A 24,254-nucleotide genomic window follows, 5' to 3' on the forward strand; every position below is an offset into this window, starting at 1 on the left:
CTCAGATGGTTAAACATCTGCCTTCAGCTCAGGTCATGATCCTGGGGTCCTGGGATCAAGTCTTGCATTGGGCTTCCTGCTCAGCAGGGAGCCTGCTTCTCCCTCTGCACCCCCACTCTTTCTCTCTCTCTGTGTCTCTCATGAATAAATAAATAAAATCTTAAAAAAAAAAAAAAAACAATCAAACTCCCCTAGAGGATTTGGATGTGCACTCAAGGTTGAGAATCACTGCTTCAGAATACAAAGTGCTTTTTCACATATTATCCACGGTTTGTACACCTAAAAAGGGGAAAAGGAAACTTGCAATGCCTGTTGACTGTGTAAGGAAGAGGAAGAGAAAGAGTAGTAATTGTGAAAGTGAAAGGATGGCAGAAAAATAAGTTTCCAAAAATTGGAGGAAAAGCCTTCACCCGTGTAGGGCTAAAATTAGGGATGTTATCTAGCAATCCATTGAGTGTAGAAGATGAAAGAGGAGTTGTGTGGCCAAACTTGCTGCTCTGTATGGATTGTCCCTGAGATGACAACAAAATTCCCTACCCAGAGTCCGAAAAACAGTCATCTAACATTTGATGTCTACTAGTTCCTAAAGCCCTTTTGAGTCCACTCTATAAATGAGAAATATTGGAGAAAGGAAAAACATTTGTTGATATTCAAAAAGTATGTTAGAAAAATATCATGTTAATATTTCCATGTCCATTTTGGGCTGTGCACATGATCTGCGTGTATAGACAGAAAATGTGCCTCCACCGTGATCCTAACAGCCTTTAATAATTCCTCAGATGAGCGTGCACATTACACCCTTGCTTATAGCTGAAGGAGAAGTAGAGCCAACCCTGGGCTCTCAGGATAGACAGAGATCACAAGTAGTCAGAGAGGCAGGCAGGAGAGAGAGGAGGAAGCAGGTTCCCTGCTAAGCAGAGAGCCCCACGCGGGGCTCGATCCCAGGTTCCTGGGATCATGACCTGAGCCGAAGGCAGAGGTTTTAACCCACTGAGCCACTCAGCGCCCCAGGATATCGAGTTTTAAGATTTTAGAAGGGGTGATGACAAAGCTTCGGCTGTGACCAAGAAAGTGAGTGGCAGCTGCTGTCAACAAAGTAGAGGCTAAGCTACCTTCTCTCTGTCAACCAATAGATGAAGAGGGACAGTACTTGAAGTGCAGAAAAGAAAAACCTTCCAGACCCTAAATACCTAAGATCAGGAGTTCCAATTAGTGATGCCTCCTCTCTCCAGTTCCTAATTCACAGAGAATGGTTAATAATAACAGTAATAGTCATTCAGCACTTCCTACATGTCAGCGCTGTTCTAAGCACCTTGCACATGACTTTTGTGACCAGAGGCACTATTAGTCCCATTTCACAGATGAGGAGACAGACATGGGGTAAGCAATTTGCCCAATACGGGTTATAAATGCTGGGGGAGAATTTGTAGACTGGGTTAGAGTGAGAAAATATTTTATGGAAAGTTAAGTCCAGGAGGAGGTCTGCCCGTCCGGGTACACTGTACATCAGCAGATGTCGGGCTTTGTGTGGAGACCTGGTGAGAGATGAGTCTAAAATGACACACTGGGGCCATATTGAAGACTCCTGAACAACAGTGCTCAGAGTTGGAACCTGATCTGGGAGGGAGGAAGGACGAAGAGACAAAATCAGCACTGTATCTTGAGATGATTAACTTTCGAACATGAACAGATTGGAGAGAGGCTGGAATGGAAGGGATTATATTATATTAGGGTCTTTTCGGTCCTGATTATGTGACAGATAATGAGTGTATGAACAAGGAGGGGTGTCAGTTGAAGGTTTGATATATGTTGCAAAAGTGAAACGTAAAGTTTTGCTAACTGGGTGGATGAAGAGTGGGGGTGGGGGCAGAATCTAAATAGAATCCAAGGTGTTGAGTTCAAGTCACTGAACTGTGGGCAGAAATTCAGAAGAGTCACTTTGTGGGGTAAGAGGGACAGCACGAGCAGGTGGACTCTGAAATCTGTTATCTGTTGTGGGAGCGGGCCATCAAGGTGGGAGACCTCAGCAGGAAATTGGAAACAAATTTGGAACTTAGAAGAGTTTGAGCTTGAAATGAAGCTTTTGGTGTCATCCACACAAAAGCGCTATGATAAACCTAGGAAGTGGATAAAACCCCTGGAGGGGGAAAGGAAGTAAATAGAGAACAGATCCTTGGGAAATACTTAAGTTTGGGGACAAGGAAGAAGAGAAGCCAGCAAAGGAAAAAGAACAAGAGTGGTTAACAGATAGGAATGTCTAGAAGTATGCATCACAGAACATAAGGGGATGGAAGGTTCCAGAATAAAGCTAGGGGTGAGTGAAGATGCGTGAAGGGGTGAGTGAAGAAGGTACTGCCAGGTGGTAAAGCAAAAATAAGCAGCAAAAATACTTTCCATGGCAGAACTTACAGCAGGAGGAGCTCCTAAATTTCTTCGAACCTTGTCATAAAACTGACAGGCAGGAGCAGCTCCTGGAGCTGCCCTCCCTAACTCCCATGCAGTAGTTCTCATAGAAATAAGGCAAGGGGTCGTTAACAGAGGCTCTTCCTCCTCTTCTGGTGGAATGCATTAGTTTAATGCATGCATCCCAGGCCAGAGGGGGAGAGGTAGTTCTATCAACAGTCTTATAAAGTAAAATAACTTCCATCAACTCTAGGGAGAAGAAATTTTGCTAATGAATCTGGGCTGTAAAGCATTAGGATTTTCTTTGTATATGGACTATTAGCAGATTGCATAATTTGTAATTATTCTATGTGCAGGAGAGGGGAGGGCATTTTTATTCCATGTATTGAAAAGGAGATAGTTAAATGCACTCAGGCCTGAATGTGACTTAACTCACTCTGTATGAGGCAGAAGCTTCCCAGAGGAGGAGAAAACAAGTGGAAAAGCAAAAATACTGATGGTGGTTAATGAGTGACAGCAGTTTTGACTGCTGTAGGTAGGCCTGGGTAGGACAATGCCATAAAACATTTTGCAAACAATCGGCTCCATTGTCCTGTCCTCTCCTGTCCAGGGGTGGCACTGGACATAGGACATCAGAAAGGAAAAGAGGAAATGGAGAGGGGAACAAAGAGACAGAAACTGAGTGTTCCTTGGGAATATACACAGCCATCCCTCTTCTGAGGGATGGCTGGGCACCACGCATGTCCCTGTGTATCCAGAAATGGTCTCTGGGGCCCCATCGCTGTCACATTGCTGCACAACCCTGGGGCACAGAGAAGAGCATTGGAGGTTGTTAGCACATCTCCCTCCGGAGATGAGACTGGGCTTGGCACCAGCAAGAGAATACCAGAGGAAATTTGTCTCTTCTCCGTGCCTGGGTAATGACTATTCCCTGAGACCCAGGGAAGAATTAAGTTCATTGTGGGCCTCGCACTGTATCACACACTCTATCCTGAACAGCTGGGCTGTTCAGTATAATTTAAAAAGAAGGGAGAACTGGCTGTTCACCATCAGTGTGTAATGTATTCATAATAAATCTCTCAATGAGGAGGTAAAAAGATTTCCCATTTCTGTACAGGCCAAAGGAAGCAGAGCATTAGGCAAGTATCCTGTGAGTCTCATTAACAGAGACAACCAATACAGAAAATCCAGGGGGATTTGCTCCATATTTCTATTAGTAATGGCAATTGTTGTTTTTTACCTGAAATATGCTAGTAATTTTCTCGCTTGCAAAATTGACTTTGCCTAAGGATTAATAAACATGCTTTTTCTTAATAGTTAATGAGTATCCTCCCTTTTCTAGAGGCTACATACAAATAAAACATGGCTGGTCGCCTCCTGTTTTTCTTCTTTTGCTCTATTTCTGAGAAGATTGATTTATTTTAAAGAACATGGAAATTATATGTATTTAAAATTAAGTCAAAAGAATAATTGATAACAGCCAGCTAGTAGGAATTAAAAAAATTGTTTCTAAAATGGGAAGTCTTTAAGAACGGAGCTGGTTGGGTCGGAAAGAGGGCAGTTTCCACCTCGATTTACGTAGAATCCCCAGTGTCAGAGCCAGTCATAGAGCTAAGCAGGTAATAAGGGCTGTCGCTACACAGAAACCAAACACAGAAACCAATGAATGATATTTGTTAAAGATCATTTTCACCTTGAGTTACTACTACTGAAGTGTTTTCTCATCATAGTTAGAACTGTGTCTCTCATGGTGTCCTAAACTTTATAACAATAATATCACCTCAGTGCCTGGGAGGATAACTACCCTCTTTTCTTTCAGGCAGAGGAAAAGAACCCATATTTGACCATTTAAAGGCAGATTTGGCTTATTAAGATATGTGTCCAAAACGAAGGCCATCTAAGTAAGCTGTATTGAGCTCTTAAAAATGATGACCTGATTTGTCAAGAAGTCATTCCTACTGACTCAGGTTTTCACAATAGTAAAATAGTGTATGTACAATAGCATAAAAAATAGTATACGTAATAGCAGTTGATTTCTAAAAATCTGCCTTTCCTAGAATGTAAACGCCTGTCCCAGAATTACTGAGCTAGATGCGGGGTTCTCCTCTTTGCTTCCTCTTTGATCTCTGTCTGTCACATAAATAAATTAAAAAAAAAAAAAAGAGAGAGACACTTGGGCAACCTCCAGTTTGTCTTACTATGAATATTCTGTAGCAAATATCTTTGTTTTCCCAACATTAATTTGTTTCCCCAGAAGAGCGTTCCTGAAATGAAATTACTAGATCAAGTGGTATGAATATTTTAAAGCTCCTCTTTCCAAACCCGTTTCTTTCTTTCTTTCTTTCTTTTTTAAGATTTTATTCATCTATTGGACAGAGAGAGAGATCACAAGTAGGCAGAGAGGCAGGCAGAGAGAGAGGAGGAAGCAGGCTCCCTGCTGAGCAGAGAGCCCGACGCGGGGCTCCATCCCAGCACCCTGGGACCATGACCTGAGCCGAAGGCAGAGGCTTAACCCACTGAGCCACCCAGGTGCCCCCAAACCCGTTTCTAAGGAGCTTTCCAAAAGGGCATTTAGTCATTCACCTCACGCTAGTCGTCTGTGAGAATTAGAGCCGGTACTTCAGGCCTACCAAGCTGCTAATAAGACTACCTTACTTTAATTTGTGCTTCTTTCTAGTCTAGCAAGCTTGAAAATTTATGCAAGTATTTGCTGACATTTTTGTGTGTGTTTGCTAGTTTTTTGCCGCTTCCTGATGGGCGGGTTCATTTTTCCCAGCTCTGGTCTCACCTGGTTCCCCACCTTTGTTGCTCTCCACGCAGGCTCCCATGACTCGTTCAGCTACTGGGTCGATGAGAAGTCCCCGGTGGGGCCTGACCAAACCGCAGCCATCAAACGCCTGGCCAGGATCTCCTTGGTGAAGAAGCTCATGAAGAAGTGGTCCGTGACGCAGAACCTGAACTTCCGAGAGCAGCTGGAAGCCGGGATCCGCTACTTCGACCTGCGCGTGTCTTCCAAACCCGGGGATGCCGACCAGGAGATCTACTTCATTCACGGACTTTTTGGCATCAAGGTCTGGGACGGGCTGATGGAGATTGACTCATTTCTTACCCAGCACCCCCAGGAGATTGTCTTTCTGGATTTCAACCACTTCTACGCCATGGATGAGGCCCACCACAAGCGCCTGGTTCTCCGAATCCAGGAGGCCTTTGGAAACAAGCTGTGCTCTGCCTGCAGTGTGGAGAGCATGACACTGCGAGCCCTGTGGGAGAAGAAGTGCCAGGTGAGAGGAGACAGACCCGCTTGCAAGGGCAACAAGGCTCTTTCTGCCTTTTCAGTCGGAAAAGGCAGCTCACCCCAGGGCGCTGAGGCTAGAAGGCAAAACAGATACTCCCTGGGTCCTGGACTCTCGGATAGCTTCAGACTCAGATATACCCACTAGTTCTGGGCACCCATGAACGGGGATTAACACCTGCCAGACAGTTACGATTGATTGGGCAGCCTGTTGGAAGTATCTGAGTTAGAGCGGCCTGGCCAGAACCAGCCCAGGGCAGCTTCATGAAATTGGAACCCCTGGTGATTGCCCTTTTTTTTTTTTTCCTTCTTATCTCCCCTGGAATCCCTTTTCAGGCTCCTAGTTACCCCCTGAGGGATGGGGAGACCATCCAGCCTTTAACTCACTGTCAGATAATCCCTACATTAGCTGACAAAAGCTAACTGACATAAGCATGGGAGTGATTCATCTAAGAGCTGTTAATATTTGAAAAGGCTATTTTAACACATTTGGGGGCCTGGCTTGAGAGACTGAAGGAAGAGCCCAACAGGGCTGAGAGCTGTCCCAGGTTCCTTAAGCCTGGAAGAAACCCCAAAGCGAGGCCTTGAGGGGCATACTCAGGAAAAGGAATGTGGGCCTCAGATACATGCTGCTGGGATCCGACAGGATGAGACGCTGGGGGAGAGGGGAGCTTTGAGAAAGGTCAGCCTCCAGTTTAGATGCTCTTTAACAGAAGAAAGCAAGCAAGTCCCTTTCTTTCATAGTTGTTTGCTTACTCACAGGTGCCTTAACCAACGCATCTTAAAGAGGCAGCTATTTTTGAGCTTGGGGAAGACCTTTCAATAAAAATCAATTAAAGATTATTCACTTGCAAATATTCATGAACACCAGGTGTGTGCTGAACACTTGGGATAAATTAATAAATAAAACAAAGATCCTTGCCTTCATGGAGCTTTCATTCAGGTGTAAGAAAGAGACCGTAGATAATTGCCATAATAAATATATTACATAAAATGCTAAAAGTGATATAAGTGATGAAAACAGAAAGGAAGGGGGTCAGAGATCATGGATGATGGGGTGGGAACTCAGGCTTTCACTCTGAGCGAGGAAGGTTCTGTACCTGGTGCTGTGGCCTGAATTACATTGTAACGGGTCTCTGTGGCGGGTAGGAAGACAGCGAGGGTAGGAGGGCAGGGAAAGGAGGAGAACCAGTGAGGAGCATTTGCGGGGAAAGTGATCAGATTTGGAATCTATCAGAAGGTAGAACCAGCAGGGTTTTCCAATGGATGGGATTCGGGGCACAAAAGAAATGGGCTTCACGGATGACTCTCAGGTTTGGCCTGAGGAACTGGAAACCCCGGGTGGTTTTGCGCGCCTCTGAAAGGGCTAAAACCTTTGATGCCACAGAAGCTAATGAGTTAGATCTCAGGATCTATTAAAACTTACCTAAGCCACTTTTCCTCACTAAAACTTTGTAATGATGTTTGGCCAAATATTTATCACACCTCTGCTCCCAATCTGGCTAGATATCTTTTCAGACTCACAAGTCTAATTTGGAGATTTTTTTTTTTCCTCAGTGGAGTCTCTCTTACAATATGAGATAATAGGAATGACAAGGTCACCTTGATAGCTAACCTTTATTGAGCCTTTATACTGTGTTAGGTACATGGATTAGCACATTGAATCCTCTCCACAACACTGTGAGATAGGTGTTTTGTTACCCTCATTTTACGGAGGAGTAAACTGAGGCATAGAGAGACTAAGCAACTTGCCCGAGAGAACGTTCCTAGTGAGCGGCAGGAGCCGAGGTAGAGTCATTGGCTGTTTGCTCCCCACAGCTCCTGATGCTATCCCAGGGCCTTACCCTCATCTTGGTGGTTGTCACAACTAGGAGCATAGATCATTAAAATAAAAACCCCTTCTTTTTATTCATGAGCCCTTATTATCAGAGGGTCTCAGAGATTTCACAGAATGCTAAAGGGCTGTGGATCTGAAGAAGGGCTTTTGAATGTGTGATTCAGGTAAGGTAAAATCTCAGTATAGCTAAGTTTGTCAATCAGATATCTGTTATAAATATAGCTTTATAATTTTATGCACAGATAGTGTCCTGGGTGGACTGCCATATTGCACACCAAATTGTTTGGAAGTCTGCAGGAGTAACAGGTGTCTTCAGGAATAATGATGAGGGGGGACAGCGAATTTCTAGCAGCAGAGTGGTGAGCCATCCTTGCTTTTAAGTATGGACTAATCTGTGTCTTCCAACTACAGCTACTCCAAAAATTATGAAGGAGAGACTCTGTGATGACCTGTCAGAAAAAGGGAGAGTGTCATCCATTTGAATTCTAGGATCTCCCTGCTCTTGCTTTTCCCAAGTTTGCCCTGCCATGTCTCTTCTTAAAAGCTAAATGGAGACCTCACAGCCATCAGTGATCTACCTCCTGCTGGAGGCAGGGCCCTACTGGTGGTTAAACTTTAAACCTTCATTATGTAAAGAGCTGCCTCGCATGGGAACCCCCTGATTATTTTATCACTACAGTTTCATAGCAAGAAGTATACTACTTTTCAGTCAAATTTCATTTACTACACGTAACAATGACATCACAGCTCACTAATAGGTGTACATCATGGCTATGGGTTTTGAGGTACAATGAATTGGAAGACTTAATCTACGGTTTGGCAATATTTTGAATCTTAATGAAAAGGTAAGAGTCCTTAACACTCATAAAAAACAACCAATACACAGTTGCAAAGTAAAACTGCCTCAGATGTACTGTATAATGAAAGGGGTTTGTAAGCAATCAGTTGAAAAATAGTACCTAGCATAGATCTCTAGTCCAGGAGCCTCCAGGAAAGGACCCATCAGAATAAGAGGAAGTCAGTCAAGGAATAATTTTCAAAAGAAAGTAGATTTCAAATCTGAGTCTACGGAGAAGAACTGAACATCAGTTGCTGAGCTGGGTGGGGGAGAGTATTTCAGAGAAAAAGATGGCAGAGCAAGGCAGGGAGGCAGATGCAAAACACAGGCCCTAGGGCGGGAGTCACTGCCCCTACCCTCGGAATAACAGTTGGTTTGCTAGACCGAGGTCCTCGTGTAAACAGAACTCCTCCCGCTAACCCTGCGGTCAGATTGCGCAGGCACTCCAGGAAAGGCCTAGAGCCCCTTTTCTACAGCTTGTCCTATTTGCACCTTCTCTAAGGGAGAGTAGAGAGAACAGCCGTAACAACGCTCAGGGGCCAGGCAGCTCTGAAAATGGCCCGACAGGGAAGGATCTCACTGCCACCGTCCATGTCACAGAACAGCTTACCTCCCTTTCTGAGGCAGGAGACCCCAGCCTCCCAGCTAGCCAGTTACACCAGCAGCAGGGAATCCTCCCAATCTCCCCGACAATCTGCTTACCATGAGCCTGTGATTAACCTCATTAACACATGTGTTTACCACAGGCATCATTAGCAGTCAGTCAGACGTTACTCAACACCATTAAAAACAACAACTATTAGCCTGTTGGGCGCACCCAGCCTGGCGTGCCCTTGCTCTGGGTCCACAGGAGCAGTTAGTCACCTTGGTCATGAGCTCAACACACTGGAAACCCGATACGCATTCGGAGCCCTGCTTCTCAGGTGCCTGGGGGATTATGCTCTGGGGCCAGCCATCCGACGACGGCAGTCCGGGGAGTGTAAACTTGCTGGCCATTCCTCCAGGAAGAGATTCCTGGTGCTTGGGAGCAGGGAAGAATAGACGACTTCTAGAAACCTAAGCAGCAGAGCCCTGAATTGGGAAAATGAAAATAGCAACTCCCCGTCCCTCAGCTGCCTCCCAGAAACTAATTAATGCTGTGGATCTGGCTTGCTAATTATTTTCAAAATCGCCACCGGTCCCGAGGGGTCCCACTAAAGACCCACGACCTCCTGGAAGTCTGTCTTTCCTGGAATACTGCCTTCCCACCCCCTCCTGGGAAGGGTTATGTCGTTCAGTCGGCTCCCCTTATTGAAGCTCAGGGTAGTCCCAGATTAGTGCAAGGTGTTGGTCTCAACCCTGGGAGCGTCAATTTCATGAGCCTAGGAGTCCTCCCTGGCAGACGGCACTGGCCACAGGGCCCTCCATCCGGGGCTCAGAGCCCCAAGGGGAGGGGCATGGGCAGGATTTAAGCAGTCTGTGGATTTGGATAGGAAAAATCTTCATTCTTCTTCCTTCTCACCTCTAACTGAAAATTCATATACCCATTGATGATGAGCGCAGACACTCAGCCACAACAGTATCGGCTCTACCCGTGATTTTGTCCCCATAGAAATCACAGGTATTTCCGTATCACATTTCAGTTATTTGAAATATCATTTTTACTCATCATTAACTCAAAATGATGGAACTTAGTAGACTTACAACAAAGTACTTTTATTTAATGTATTATTGTGAAGCATGTACACTAATTTATTACAAATTGATAATCTACTGATAGCTGTATTTTGATCTCATTGATTTCCTTTGTAATCCTATTTTATCTTACTTATACATTCATTTAAAATGTGATCTGAGAAAGGGTTCAGGATTTTATCATACTTCCAGAGGTGTTTGTGACAAAAACAAAGCATCTTCAAAGTCAGACATACAGAAGTGCTAAAATCTTTGCTTATTGGTTTCTCTCTCTTTCTCTCTCTCTATATATATACATACAATTCTTGAATTTCTACATGCTTATATTTGTTTGCCTTTATTCCTACATCAGGGCAAAGCCAAGGAACTGACATTCAGCTTATTCATGAATTGTTCTCCTTTTTCTGTTTTGAATGTTTCAGGTTCTTATTTTCTATCACTGTCCCTTCTACAAGCAATACCCCTTCCTGTGGCCCGGAAAGAAGATCCCAGCGCCCTGGGCGAACACCACAAGTGTGCACAAACTCATCCTCTTCTTGGAGACCACTCTGACTGAGCGGGCCCCACGCGGCTCCTTCCACGTCTCTCAAGCCATTCTCACCCCCAGAGTGAAGACCATCGCCCGAGGCCTGGTTGGTGGCCTCAAGAACACTCTGGTTCATAGGTAAGAACTTGCTTCTCCCCCACAAGTAAGGTTTGTTGTTGTTGTTGTTCAAGATTTTTATTTATTTGTCAGAGAGAGAGAGAGCACACACAAGCAGGGGGAGCAGCAGACAGAGGGAGAGCAGGCTCCCGGCTGAGCAGGGAGCCCAACATGGGGCTCGATCCCAGCACCCTGGGATCACGACCTGAGTGAAAGGCAGATACTTAACAAACTGTGCCAAACAGGCAACCCTGTTTTTTTGTTTTTTGTTTTAATAAAACTTGTCTTGATTCCCTTCTGAATAAAGAGCAGTAAAATCATATAGCTTGAAGATTTTAGAATAACAACAAAACAAAAAACTAAAAAACTTATATTTGAAAAAGCTGTGCATTGGGGGCAGTTTGCATTAAACGTGGCTAAAGGGTTTGTAAATACTTTGTTAAAATATCTAGTGGACCATAAATACTCGCTCAGTGTTGGTGTTAGGGCAAAGCACTTTAAGCCAACAGCAGTGTGTTCATTTCTGCTGTGTCATTACATCACATACTTGTTCCCCACCCTTCGCAGCTGGCTCTAGTACTCACTCATTTAAAATCATTAGAGGAGAATGAGGCTGTGCTAGGTGCTAGGGATTCAGAGGTGGCCTGCAAAAGTTTGTTCCTTCCATAGGAGGAAGTGAGTCCTGAGAAGCAGGGTCAGGATGGTCCCTACAGCTCCATTGTTTCAGGTCCTTCCCAGAGCAGAATGGATTCTGACTGCACCATTAGGCAGAAGGTCCAGATGTGTTATATTAGATGATCTTTATCCCGGACAGCAGAGATGACAGGTGTCATCAAGAAAAAGCTTGGCTTTTATATCTGTACATATATGTGTGTCTGCACCTGTGGATTTGGATAAAGGGAATTTTATAAATATATTTGGGGAATGGGGCATCCTCCCAATCCAAGCTGAGGAAGTGAATATGTTTGGGTAACAAGGATATATACAGGACCCACTTTGGTTCCTGAGTTCCAGGTGGAAAGCACCAGCGTTTAGGTAGTGAAAGATTCTTCCAAAAACTTGTCTGTGGCTGTTTGGTTCTGAGTTTGGATAGCATCACTCCAGATAGCAGGAGTTCATCAGGCGAGAGGTCAGACAGCAAGAAGAACCTGAACTTTTGTTTCCTGGTGAAAACTCCTGCTTATCTTGGCTGTAAACAAAACCAGATTCCCTTACTATGTGGCTCCGCTAAGTTCTGACTAAACTACTCATGCTGAACATGGAAAAGAGAATGTCATAATCCAATGCTGTATCTCTGAAAGATCCAGAATGACAAACTTCCCTGTTTTATATGTTCATGTAACACACCATTGTCCTCCTGCGTTTGGTAAATTTGTAGGCTAATATTATTCATTCATTCAACAAAAAAGATTGAGTACTTAAGAGAAGCTAGAGCTAAAGATGAAAGGGAAACAATATAGTCTTTGTCCTCATGGAACTTAAGTCACTCAGGAAAAATAAACATGTAATTTTCTATAAAGCAATCTGAAAATAACATAATAAAGTCTGTGCAGAGAGTTGTACTGATAAGGCACAGAACGTATTTAAAAATAAGGACAAGTTATATCTGTGTACTGTATTTAGAATATAAATTATCCTCCTGCAGATGATTTCATTTGATTCTTAAATTAAGCCAGCCTCCAGGTCTAGAGCACATTACTGTCCCCATTTCAAACACTCCTTTAAAAAAAAATTCTTTATTTATTTGTCAGAGAGAGAGAGAGCACAAGCAGGGGGAGCAGCAGGCAGAAGGAGAAGCAGGCTCCCAACTGAGCAGGGAGCCCCATATAGGACTCAGTCCCAGAACCCTGGGATCATGACTTGAACTGAATACAGACCCACCGTGGTGTCCCTACTGTGCCCATTTCAGATGGAACTCAGTAAGGCTAAGTGACCCAGACCCACATAGCTGGTAAGGGTCAATAATATGCCTGACCCTAGACTTCTGACTGTTGTGCTGCTGCCCTTTCCCATACTCGCCACTCAACTTGAATATAACGTATTTCAACACTCTACTCCTTTCTGCTCCACTGCCCTGTAATTGTCCTCCTGTTCCCAGAATCTGGGCAGCTCTTCCTAATTACAGCTGTGAACCCACAAAGTCACTGTGCTTTTCAGACCTGTAAATTCCTAGAACTTTCATCTGGCTGCAGAGGAAGCACCAAGCTCTTTCACTTAGTGATAATATGGCGGCAAGTGGCCAAAGCCAAGGGATCCTAGCATGGCAGAGCCTTCCCTGGTGGCCAGCAGATGTCTCAAGACTGGAAAAATCTTTGGGCCTCTCCACTCTGCTGCTCTCAAGAATATTAGAGGGAGGCAGCAGGTATTCCTAGGCCTCCACATCCACTGGAGGGAGAAACGAAGTCAAGAGTTCATTCCTAAGCACCAGCAGGACGTGTGGCTCTCGTTTCCTCTGGGCAATTGAACAAGCGTGGGAGAGAAGCATTTCTAACACCCAAGAGCTCTGTCCTAACTGAGGTACGGGGGCTGCTGTCAGACTGGCTCCTGAGCACTGGTTATCCACTTAACCAAGAGGGAAAAAAGACCACATAGGTATATTTTCCTACAATTGTAGAGGTGATTTTTTTTTTTTTTTTCCCCAGCAGGAAGTTAACCTAACTCTTAAGTGAAACTTTGGACTTAAGATCTTGTTTGCTTTGATTCATCACCCTCAAACAAAGCCATGAAAAATGAGCCATTCTGACTGAATTTTTATGGTAGATTTTCCCTAGATTCTTAGAAACCTTGCACTCTCACTGGAACTAAATGAAAGCAAGATTTGCCAAAGCTCAAGGACAGAGCCGCCATGGAGTCATGACTGAAGTCAGAAGCCTGAGACTGAAGCCTGACCTGGTCCCTGTTGTGGGCTGAATTATGTTCCCTGGAAATTCCTATGTTGAAGCCCTAGGCCCCAATATCTCAGGATGTGACCACTGGAGATTGGGTCTTTAAAGAGGTGATTAAGTTAAAATGAGGCCATTGGGGGGTCCTAATCCAGTCTGACTGGTGTCCTTATAAAAGGAGGAAATTTGGACACACAAAGAGACCCCAGGAGTGTGTGTGTTCAGAAAAAAGGTGATGTGAGGATACAGCAAGAAGGCAGCCATCTACAAGCCAAGGAGAGAAACCTCAGAAGAACTCAAACCTGCCAACATCTGGATCTCAGACTCCCAGTCTCAGAACTGTGAGAAAATACATTTTTGTTGTTGAAGCCACCCAGTCTGGCATTTTCTGTGGCAGCCCTAGCACACCAGTGTAGTCTCTCTCTTTTTTTTTAAAGATTTTATTTATTCATTTGGCAGACAGAGATCACAAGTAGGCAGAGAGAGAGGAAGGGAAGCAAGCTCCCTGCTGAGCAGAGCCTGATGCAGGGCTCAATCCCAGGACCCTGAGATCATGACCTGAACCGAAGACAGAGGCTTAACCCTGAGCCACCCAGGCGCCCCTACCAGTGTAGTCTCTTAACAACAGGCTGGCCTTGGACAAATTTCCTGAGTTCTCTGAACTGTCTCTTTCCCCCTGCTTAGAGGGTTAATACTACTTCATGAAACTGCAGTCTGAGCATCAAATGCCTACCACAGTGACTGGCACAAAATAGGCCTGCCATCTCTATGTGAAAGAAACCCAGAAACACCAAGGCTCAGCCTTCTTCTCAGTGGGCTTCAAAGGCAAAGGGAAGTTTCTACTGCACTGCTCTGCTGTGGCACCCGGTGCTTCACAGGCCCATTGAGCCCTCTGCCGGATCTCTCCTTGCTAAAGACCAGGAGTTAAGAAAACAAAGTGGCTTCTCCTCACAGGGAGTTCTACATTTTCCTGTCTGTACGTAATCCCGGTTATTTGATCCTTGCCTTGAGGAAGGTTGATACCTGCAACCCGAAGCTGACATGGAGCTCTTTGTCACCGGAGACCAAAGGAGGATGCCTTTCCCACCTTGCGCCACTCAGGCTCCAGGGATCTCCTGTGGTTTGGGTCCGGTTGGAGTCCCCTGGATTTGCTACCAAACCTTTAATGCTCATTTCCCCATGATGACCAGAAGATGGCGTCAGCATTTCATATCTAAACACTGACTAGTGTTTTTTTTTTTTTCTTTTCCATTTTCTTTTCTTTCTTTCTTTATTATTATTATTTTTTTAAGTAAGCTCTACACCCAATGTGGGGCTTGAACCCTGAGACCAAGGGTCACATGGTCTACTGACTGAGTCAACCAGGCGCCCCTAGCTTGTGGATTTTATTATTATTATTATTATTATTATTATTATATATATTGGTGTAAATGAGGCTCAAATCTCAGGTTCCCACTGTTCCCAACAAATGTTAGGACTGCTAAGGGTGCTTTATTCAAGTAACAATGACAAACAATCCACACTTTCTGGTCTTAAAAAAAAAAATGGGAAAGGATCGCTGGCGTATCAAAAACCAACGCCACCTTTAATGTAATGTGCTTCCTAGACACAGTAGCATTTTCAGGGGAGATCAAGAACTATGGTTAAGGGCCAATAAACAACCAAAACAAAAACAAAAAACCTGAGATAATCTTTGCATCACCACCCCCAGTGTACCAGGTCACTGCCTTCTAAGGGAGGCTGAACTGGGTAATGGACATTAAGGAGGGCACATGATGTAATGAGCACTGGGCATATAGAAGACTGATGAATCACCTAAACTCCATCTCTGAAACCAGTGATATATTTTATATTAGTTACTTGATTTTAAATTTAAAAAAAGTACCCCACCCTCCAAAACAATGACAAATTTGGAGGCAAAAGATTTCAAATACTCTGTTGTCCAGCACAATCCGAAAGATCCCTTGTTTTGCTCTTGAACAACCTAGAAAAACTGAACTCTGTTTTACATCCCCAAATAAGAGCGGTATCTCCTGGAAGTATCAGTGCCCAAAGCTTGCAACCTACACCAACTCATACTCCTGTTCCATCAGTCCCAATCCTGAAGCTACAATTCCTTTGTTAGACAAAGGGGAAAAAAATCCATTTCAGGACAAAGCTATTCAAGACGAAAGGAAGGTGCGTCTTCAGTGGGAGAACTGCCGGCTGCTGGAGGACTTCTTGCTAATGTGTTTGAAGGTTTTGGACTTCTCGACTTTCTTGGCTTTCTGGTAGCCGAACCCACCACCACCTCCTCTCTTTTTAAGCTGGCCGTCATTGCATGTTCACATTCAGATCAACAAAAGGAGGCACCTTGAAACCAAACGACAGAGCAACTTGAGGCAAATTTAAGTTATCAACATTAAAGATCTGTTTCAGAGAATGGGAATCATATGCTTGAATGTAGGGCTTATATGCTTCCTGGGCTGATTTATGAAGGAAGTAGTTCTTTTCAATCAATTTTTCAAGCTGAGACTGAATGTCAGAAATTTTGGACCAGGAAAACTCAAATTCACTTAATAGAACCTTGCATTGCTTCAAGTAATGAAGGAAACCCAATTCTTCAGGGTGTAAAATGAGCAAGGCATGGCCCTTCCTGTTAGGCCTCTGGCTGTTCTTCCTACACGATGACTATCTTCCTGGGGGTGATCTGGAGGGTCATTCTGAACAATCCAGTCAACTTCAGGAATACCCAGCCCTCTTGCTGCCACATGGTGCATGGCAATATCCCTGATTCTGCGCTGTAGAACTGAAGGAATGCGGCTCTATGCTTATTTTGCTTCTGCCTTCCATGACTGGCTGGGCAAATCGATGTAGTTCAGCCACTCACGGTGGCACTTCACAGACTTACAGAATGAAAAGAAGAAAACCATCAGTTTCTTCTTCCGGTTCTTCTTAAGGAATATAAAGAGCAAGAGGAAGCTCTTTTCTGAGGGACAAACAACGTAGCCCCGCTCAAGACCATCCACTGCTGCATTAGCTTCATCGTCATCGACACCAACATACAATGGCTCCTTTTTTGAAGAAATCCTCACCAGGTCCTCAACTTTTTGAGTTTGTGTGGCAGAAAAGAGCATGGTTTGCCTGCGTGTTGGCAGAAGTTTAATAATTTGTTTTGATTTCTCTTCAAACCCAACCTCCAAGATACGATCAGCCTCATCAATAACCGGACACTATAGATTTTTAGACATAAATCCTGGGGTATTCTGCATGGGGTCCAGGAGAGGGCCTAGGGTGGCCACGATGATGTTGATCCCATTACCAAGTTCCTGTGCTTCCGCTGATCTGTTGCTGCTGCCCATTGTCAACCCGTAGGTGTGAACATGGTGTGTCATTAGCTCCTTAAGAACACTGAAAGTCTGCATGGCCAGTTCCCTAGCAAGTGAGAGGATAAGAGCTCCGGTTCCGTTCCTAGGCATGACCTTCAACTTGACAATGAGTTCAAGGGCAGGGATGAGAAATGCCAGCGCTTTGCCCCTGCCTGTTTTTGCAGCCACTAGAAGGTCCCCGCCTTCCAGAAGTGTGACACTTTCATGCTGAATTTCAGTCATTTTTGTAAAACCCATTTCTTTTATTGCCCTCAGAGTGTTCTCATTGACAAGATCGATAAGAGAAGCAAAGGAAGTATCCTCGGAAGCTCCTATCAGTCCTAGGATAGGACTACCTAGGGGTAGGCTGGGCACTTCACTGTCCTCTTCCTGATCATTGGCTTCTCCACACTGTTTTCTTTCTCTTTGGGAGCTTGGGTCCCTTCTTCAGAGTCCCCTTTGTCTTCAGTTTTCACTTTTTCGGTGTCAGGCCTGGCATCATCCACCATTTTTCTCTTTTTCTTCCTCTTTTTTGGTTCTGAATTGGGAGGCTGTTTGGTGCTTCTCCATTGATTACTACGGTAGATTTCTTTCTTTCTTTTTTAACTTGTACGGTTTCCACCGTTTCTTTAGTTCTCTCTCCATTCTGGGCTTCTGATGAGCGCCCCACTCACAGACCGTTTCAGGGATTTTTTAACCTTCCCACCTCCCACTGTTTCTTCAGACATATCTCCATTTTGCGTTTCTGATAAGCTCCCATCAGAGGCTCCCTGGAGCTTAAGTTCCACTGGCGCAATCTGAGGTTGCGTTTCTCTATCTTCTTGCGCAGGAGTCTCATGGGTAGATGGGGCAGGTTGTTGGTGAAGCATCTCCACTGCGGTGCCACAGCTTGGCTACTGGCTTGACGTTCCTTCCTCTTGGGGCACCCAGGTGGCAAAGTCGGGTGAGGGGCTTGACTTGGTTTCCACTCACATCGTCATCTTAGTGTTGTGATCTCAGGGTCGGGGGGTAGAGCCCCAAGTGGGGCTCTGTGCTGAGCTCGCAGTCTGCCTGAGATTCTCTCTGCCCCCCAGTCTCTGTCTGTGTCTCTCTCTCTCTAAAATATATAAATAAATCTTTTTTTTAAAAAAGGAAAAGAAAAAGAAGTCTTGAATGGGTCAGGCTCAGGACTACAGTGGCCTTCCTGTGGGCCACTGTGTATCCTAGGTCTCTATCGCCAAAGGAAGACTGTACCTGTGGCACCTCACCCTTGGCAAAATATCTCCACCCTACACTCTACCATGTATGATTTCTCCTCTCATGCCAAACACTCACCTAGTTCTTACTATATCCCAGGCGAAGTTCTAAGCACTTCACATGTATTACCTTATTTAATCCCCCTCCCACCAAATCTACATGAGATAAGTAGTAGTAGTATCCCCATTTTACAGGGGGAGAGACTGAGGCATGAAGAAATTGAAGAAGTTAAGGTGGTGATTAATTGAGGTGATTTAAATCTTCAGGAGACCGAGTTAAAAATGGACTTGCTCCTGTGATGGCAGCTTACTAAATCCTAATTAACCTACTAACATAAAAATGCAAATTGGTTTATGAAATGCGTTTTCTAGCCCATGGCCAGTTCTCGAGTCCACTGAGTGAAGGAAGTGACCCAGGACTGACCATTGTTGTCATGAGAAGAGAAAAAGAAATGCTAGCAAGGTCTTGACAGGGTCATTTACGAGGAGACTGAGAAGTCAGGATGTATGCTTAAAGGGAGGGCAGCTTGGAAAGAGAAGATGACAACCAAGGAGAACATCACCAGAGGAAGAGAAAGGAGCCCCTTAAGATAAAAGTATTTTAATTTTGGTCTAGAGCAAATCCTTCCTGAAGAATCTCCAGCCCCGGGATGGCTGGATGGCTCAGTTGGTTAAGCGTCTGCCTTTGACTCAGGTCATGATCCTAGGGCCCTGGGATTGAGCCCCGCATCAGGTTCCCTTTTCAGCAGAGAATCTATTTCTCCCTCTCCCTCTAATCCTCCCTCTTCATCCGCACTCTTGCTCGCTCTTGCTCTCTCTCAAGTAAGTGAATAAAATAAATCTTAGGAAAAAAAAAATCTCAAGTTCCTTAACCAAAACATAAACCATGGGTTTTGTCTTCCCTAAAGTCTCCCCAGATGCCAGACTATGGCATACATTTCACTGTGCCCTCCATGATATTTACATTTCCTGCTAATACAGAAGGTATCACATTAAATTGTTGTTACTTGTTGATGTCACTAAATTATGAGCTGCTTTGGTCAAAACATTCTGGCTATTACATGGAAAATCCTTGAATTGTAAAATGTGACCAGCCGTGTTTGTGAGACTACTGAGTCAGCATTGGTCCATTAAGAAGCCACTCACACTTCTGAAATAACTGTATATCCATATGGGAGAAGTGAACCCCAACCCCGACTTCATACCATATATAAAAATTAGCTTGAGATGGTTTTGGGATCTAACAGGGAAGTGAAAGCCACAAAGCTTATAGAAAAAAACAGGAAAATATTTTTGTGACTTGGGACTGGGAAAAGTTTCCTAGATAGGTCACAGAAATTAAAAAAGAAAAAAAATTTAAGGAATTGAGCTTGCCAAAATAGGCCATTACGAAAATTATGGGAGCCTGGGTGGCTCAGTGGGTTAAGCCGCTGCCTTCAGCTTGGGTCGTGATCTCGGGGTCCTTGGATTGAGTCCTGCATCGGGCTTTCTGCTCGGCGGGGAGCCTGCCTCCCTCTCTATCTCTCTGCCTGCCTCTCTGCCTACTTGTGATCTCTCTCTGTCAAATAAATAAATAAAATCTTAAAAAAAAAAATTAGTAGGCAAACCATAGGCAAGGATAAAATATCAAAAAGCATATCTGAGAAAAAACTAGTGTCTGCAATATATAAATAACTTTTATAACTCAACAATTAAAAGAAAAAGAAAAAAAGAAAAGAATGGGTAAAAGAATTGAGCAGGTACTTCCCAAAGTAGACGTACAAGTGGCCAATAACATTACAAATGGCTCAGGCTTATTAGTCATTAGAAGAATGCAAATTAAAACACTCTTAGATATCTTTACATACCCCCTAGAATAGCTAAAATTAAAGAGACTAATCGTGCCAAATTTTGCTCTGAAGCAACCAGAACTCTCATACTTTGTTGAATGGAATATTTAATGGAAGAGCCTCTTTGGGAAGAGATCTGGAAGTTTCTTTAAAAAACTAAATGTAAACCTACCATGTAATAAGGCAATTCCAGCCCTTGGTATTTATCCAAAAGAAATAAAAATAAAGATTTGCAAAAAGACTGAGATAAGAATGCCCTTAACAGTTTTAGCCATAATATCCAACCAACTGAGCCACCCAGGCGTCCCATTTTTTTTTAAAGATTTTATTTCATAATATCCAAAAATTAGTAACATCCCATTTACTCATGAGTGAGAAAATGGGTAAACAAACTACAGTAATTCATGCAGTGGGATAGTGCAGTGATTCAGACGAAGAACAGGCTATTGATGGGTGCGGCCACGTGGGTGGATTCCAAAACCATAATGCTGAGTGAAAGAGCGTCACACAAAAGAAGACGTATTGCGTGAACTTACATGAAGTTCTAGAACAGGCAAACTGAATCAATGGTAGAAAAATAAATTAGAATCATTGTTGCCCCTGGGAGGATACGGGCCGGGATTGATGAGGAAGGAACATGCAGGAAACTTCTGGTGTACTGGTGATGTTCTTTACCTCGACACGTGTGTGCTTTATATGTATACATTTGTCACAGCTCAACTAGTGCACACTGAAGAGTTGCCCATTTTATTGGATGCAAGTTTATGTCAAAAGAAAAATTAAAGCAAATATTGAGTCCTTGTTAATGATATGCCTACTGGGGTATTTGGGGCATGTGTGTAGATCGTTGCAGTTGGAATTTGTCAAAAATATAAGATGTCTTGATGGAAGGGTAGAGTGATGGGTGGATGGACAGCTATGTGGCAGGCACGTACTATAAAATGTTAGTGGTAGAAGCTAAGTGGTGCACGCCCTTACTATAAATTAATTTCAGTGTTGCAATATGTTTGAAAATTTTCATGATTAAAAAAAAATTAGAGAACCAACCAATAATTAGGATCTTGATCTTAGTCTTTCAAGGTCCTCCTGACATGGTTATCTCTTTGGTGCTTGAGGCAGATAATCTCCTCTTCCAGCACAGAAACCCTGCGAATACAGTTCTCTGTTGGAATAGACATCACTTCATCCCTGAACAAGATCTAAAGCTTCAGTGGACGAACTGTGGGGGACTCGTGCTTTTATTGACATACTTTTGTTACATCGATGGAAATGCATTGTTTCCATTTCTGGAGGAGTCCTTTCAACTCTACTCTCTTGTTCTGTCTTCCTTGTAGGAATCTTCCTGCCATCCTGGACTGGGTGAAAACTCAGAAGCCTGGGGCCACAGGTGTCAACATCATCACATCTGACTTCGTGGACTTGGTGGACTTCGCCACGACCGTCATTGAATTGAATGACCTCCTCCAGGAGGACAGAGCTCTGGCTAAATGCTGATTTGATTTTTATTTTAGTGTTGACTTTGTTGATCCAGGCCAGAGTTCTGAAGGGTTTCCTGTTAGGACGGCCCCTGGCAGTGATGGGGAAGGAGGAGGGGGAGGGCATTTTCCCCTCTTCCTAGGGCCATTTGGATAAAATTACAGAGCTCTCAGTTACATTTTTCCCAAATGAGACTTTTTAAAATACTGAAGTCCAAGGGAAGAAGGATGTTTCGTGTGATCAAAGTCAGGGTCTCCCCAATGGTTCATGATGCTGAATGTAATGTGAATGGGGTCTCCAGCTTCCTTTGAGTATCTCCGAGTTGACCCTGTTTCCTGCTGTCTTCCAGGATGTTATGTGTGAGCCTGTGAGAAGACTGAACCAGAAAGGCACTCTTAGGCAAAAGAATGGCTCATGGCAGGTGTGGAAGGCCCTGTGGGGTGGCTCTAACATCACCCTGGGGCTTTGAGGGAGAAAAGGGCCAGCACCAGTTCTCTCTGGCATGCTGAATGTCACTACTTCTTCCCCGGGAGAGTAAGACTTCTTTGTCACCAGGCCATTCCAGCCACAAGCTCTTCTTACATAGCTTCTGCTTGGGAACTGGGCACCTTCATTCTTTGGATAAACCGTGCACATTGCCTCTGGTATCAAAATGTGTTTCCCAGTTGTAAAACATTGATTCCTTTCAGTTTCTCTCGGCCCCTTCTCAAAAGTGAAAGGAACAATGGTGGGATGTCCTTTCAGTGTGGGGCCCATCTAGAGACAGACATGCATGTGTGCTGCATGCCACATTTCTTTGGTTTAATCCTCCAAGCTTTTCCCAAAGTGGCTGCTAGGTAAACTCCTGCCTCATTTTGGCAAAGCCCTCTTTGGAACGGCATCTTCAAGCCGGATCTTGGAATTGCATTTCATTGCCATCTGCCAAGGACCCAGGTTTGCGCTATGAGGCATAATGCTAACATTAACGCTAACGGAAGGCGTCTCAACCGTGGCACCGCGGAGACAGCCACAGGATGCGTGGGGAAGTGCAATGGATTTGAGGAGGAAGCTCCGAGCGGGTTTGGAGCTGTTCTGTAACTCCTTGAAAACCAGACTACCTCGGGGACATTCAGGATGACTTGTGTGTCATCGAGTGAGAGATGCGCGGTGTTGGAACATTTCCAGTTTGTGTCTTGATAGCTCTACTTCTTGCAGGTTGTCTTGAGCCTGCTAATCGCCGCTGCACGAGGGCTGCGACACTCAAGAGGGGATTTTGTTTTTTTTGTTTTTTGTTTTTAATTTTTGAATGGATAAGAGGTACTTATCTAGAGCAAGCCCTCTTGTGTGTTTGTTTATTTATTTATTTATTTATTTATCCATTTATTTATAGATCAATTATCTTCAGTGCTTCTTACCTCAAGAGCACTCACAAAGGAGCTGCCTGAACTCTTCTCACCCAGGCTGACGCTGCCCTGCTCTTCAACAGGCCTGTGCGTTTCAGGACTGTGAGTGACCTCTGACTCGCCTGCAGATGTTCCCAGCTTCCCCAGTCCTGTCGGGACAGTGTGCATTGTGTGAGTGTGGCCCAGAGCAGAGAAGCCCCTCCCGGGCCCCGAACGGGGGGCCTGAGGATGCAATGGGTCATGAAGAACCCTCAGTTCTTGAGGGAGAGACTCTCTTATAGAGGGTTGGAAAGGAAGGATCTGGAAAGAAAACTGGGCATGAGTGTGTGTACATGCCAATGCTGCTCAGATCTGTCTGAGGATCCCTAAGGAAAGGTCACCTCTGGATTCTTAAGGCAGAAGGATAAACATGGACTCCTGGTTAGATGTGTGTATGCGTAAGGAACATTGGACCATCCCCCCAAGCGGCTCGCCATTCCTCCTTTGCCGGTGCTCACGGCTGTGTGGCGGCAGGCCCCAGGGGCGCGCTCCCGAACGCGCACGCGCAGCTCGCACTCTTCCAGCGTCTCTGTAAAGTCGGTTCATCCCTGACCTTTAGCTCCCGCGGCTGGAGGCGGGTCACACACAAATGCCTCTGGGAAAATCTGGCGTAATTTTTCCTTGTTCTTGCATTCAAACCCCCACTCCAACAGGTTTCTGGGATTGTACTGTCCGTTTTTAGGGCCTTCCGTGGAAAGGAGTAGGAACAGAAGTGCCCTCGCTTTTTCAGTTGTTCTTCAGTTCTGCTGTTGAACCCCAGTGACAAGCTTGGAAATCCCTGGCCTACCCTCAGGATTTTATTTGTGTTGTTATTGTTTCATTTTGGTCTTATTTTTAACTCTTGATTGATTGATAGGGACTAGATGGTCTCCCCTCTTTTAATCCTTTGTAACTTGGCAAAGAGATCAGGAGGCAAGAGGAGAATTACTCTGCTCTGTTTTATTTGAGCCTCAGCTTTGTCCAGGTGCTCGGTGCTATGAGGCCAGGTATGTTGGCGGGGACCTACACAGGATGCCAGTGACACCCAAGGGCTGCTGACTGTTCAGTGAAATGTTTACTTGATTTTTTTCCTTTCGTTTTAAAAGATATAATTGCACTTCACTTGGGTTGTAACATTTAAGTGCATCTCAGTATTTGCCTGGTAAGAGAAAAGTCATCAAGCATGACACAAAAGCACAGGAAATGGTCCCAAGGTCATGGGCATGGAGTCCAGCTCTATGTGGCAAGTGCAGGTGCTTGTCCCTTCTTATCGCTCTGGGTTTCCAGCCTGGCTTGCATTCTCAGATTCTGCCCAGGAGTTCTGGGAGATGGGAGCAAGATTATTTGCAGTTCGCCCTTGATAAACACCCTTGAACTGACAGAATCTCTGCTCCAAGA

General features: G+C 44.5%; 1 protein-coding gene, 1 long non-coding RNA gene and 1 pseudogene across 4 annotated transcripts in view; 1 reads left to right on the top strand and 2 right to left on the bottom strand.

Annotated features, from left to right (window-relative positions):
• The window catches only part of LOC116864542, a 49,271-nt gene extending 43,995 nt beyond the window's left edge, over nt 1-5,276 (bottom strand). Inside the window, exon 1 of the long non-coding RNA XR_004382038.1 lies at nt 5,192-5,276. This is a non-coding gene — a long non-coding RNA (uncharacterized LOC116864542). The remainder of the gene's footprint in view (nt 1-5,191) is intronic.
• Nucleotides 1-22,949, top strand: part of PLCXD2 (phosphatidylinositol specific phospholipase C X domain containing 2) — a 48,138-nt gene extending 25,189 nt beyond the window's left edge. The window contains exons 2-5 of one of the 3 annotated variants that reach the window (XR_004382036.1): nt 5,224-5,684; nt 10,467-10,708; nt 21,315-22,389; nt 22,826-22,949. Coding sequence is in view for 1 of the 3 variants with exons in the window: in XM_032852178.1 (XP_032708069.1) it covers nt 5,224-5,684; nt 10,467-10,708; nt 21,315-21,474 (863 nt within the window). In the remaining 2 variants the exon portion in view is untranslated. Of the gene's footprint in view, nt 1-5,223; nt 5,685-10,466; nt 10,709-21,314; nt 22,727-22,825 lie in introns of those variants that run through there. The other 2 variants (XR_004382037.1, XM_032852178.1) reach the window with 2 other exon arrangements.
• Nucleotides 15,756-21,158, bottom strand: LOC116864738 (annotated as a pseudogene).
• Nucleotides 22,950-24,254: the final 1,305 nt, after the last annotated feature.

The sequence above is a fragment of the Lontra canadensis genome, unplaced genomic scaffold (genome assembly GCF_010015895.1).
Source record: "Lontra canadensis isolate GAN:19392208 unplaced genomic scaffold, GSC_riverotter_1.0 scaffold6, whole genome shotgun sequence".
NCBI lineage: Eukaryota > Metazoa > Chordata > Mammalia > Carnivora > Mustelidae > Lontra > Lontra canadensis.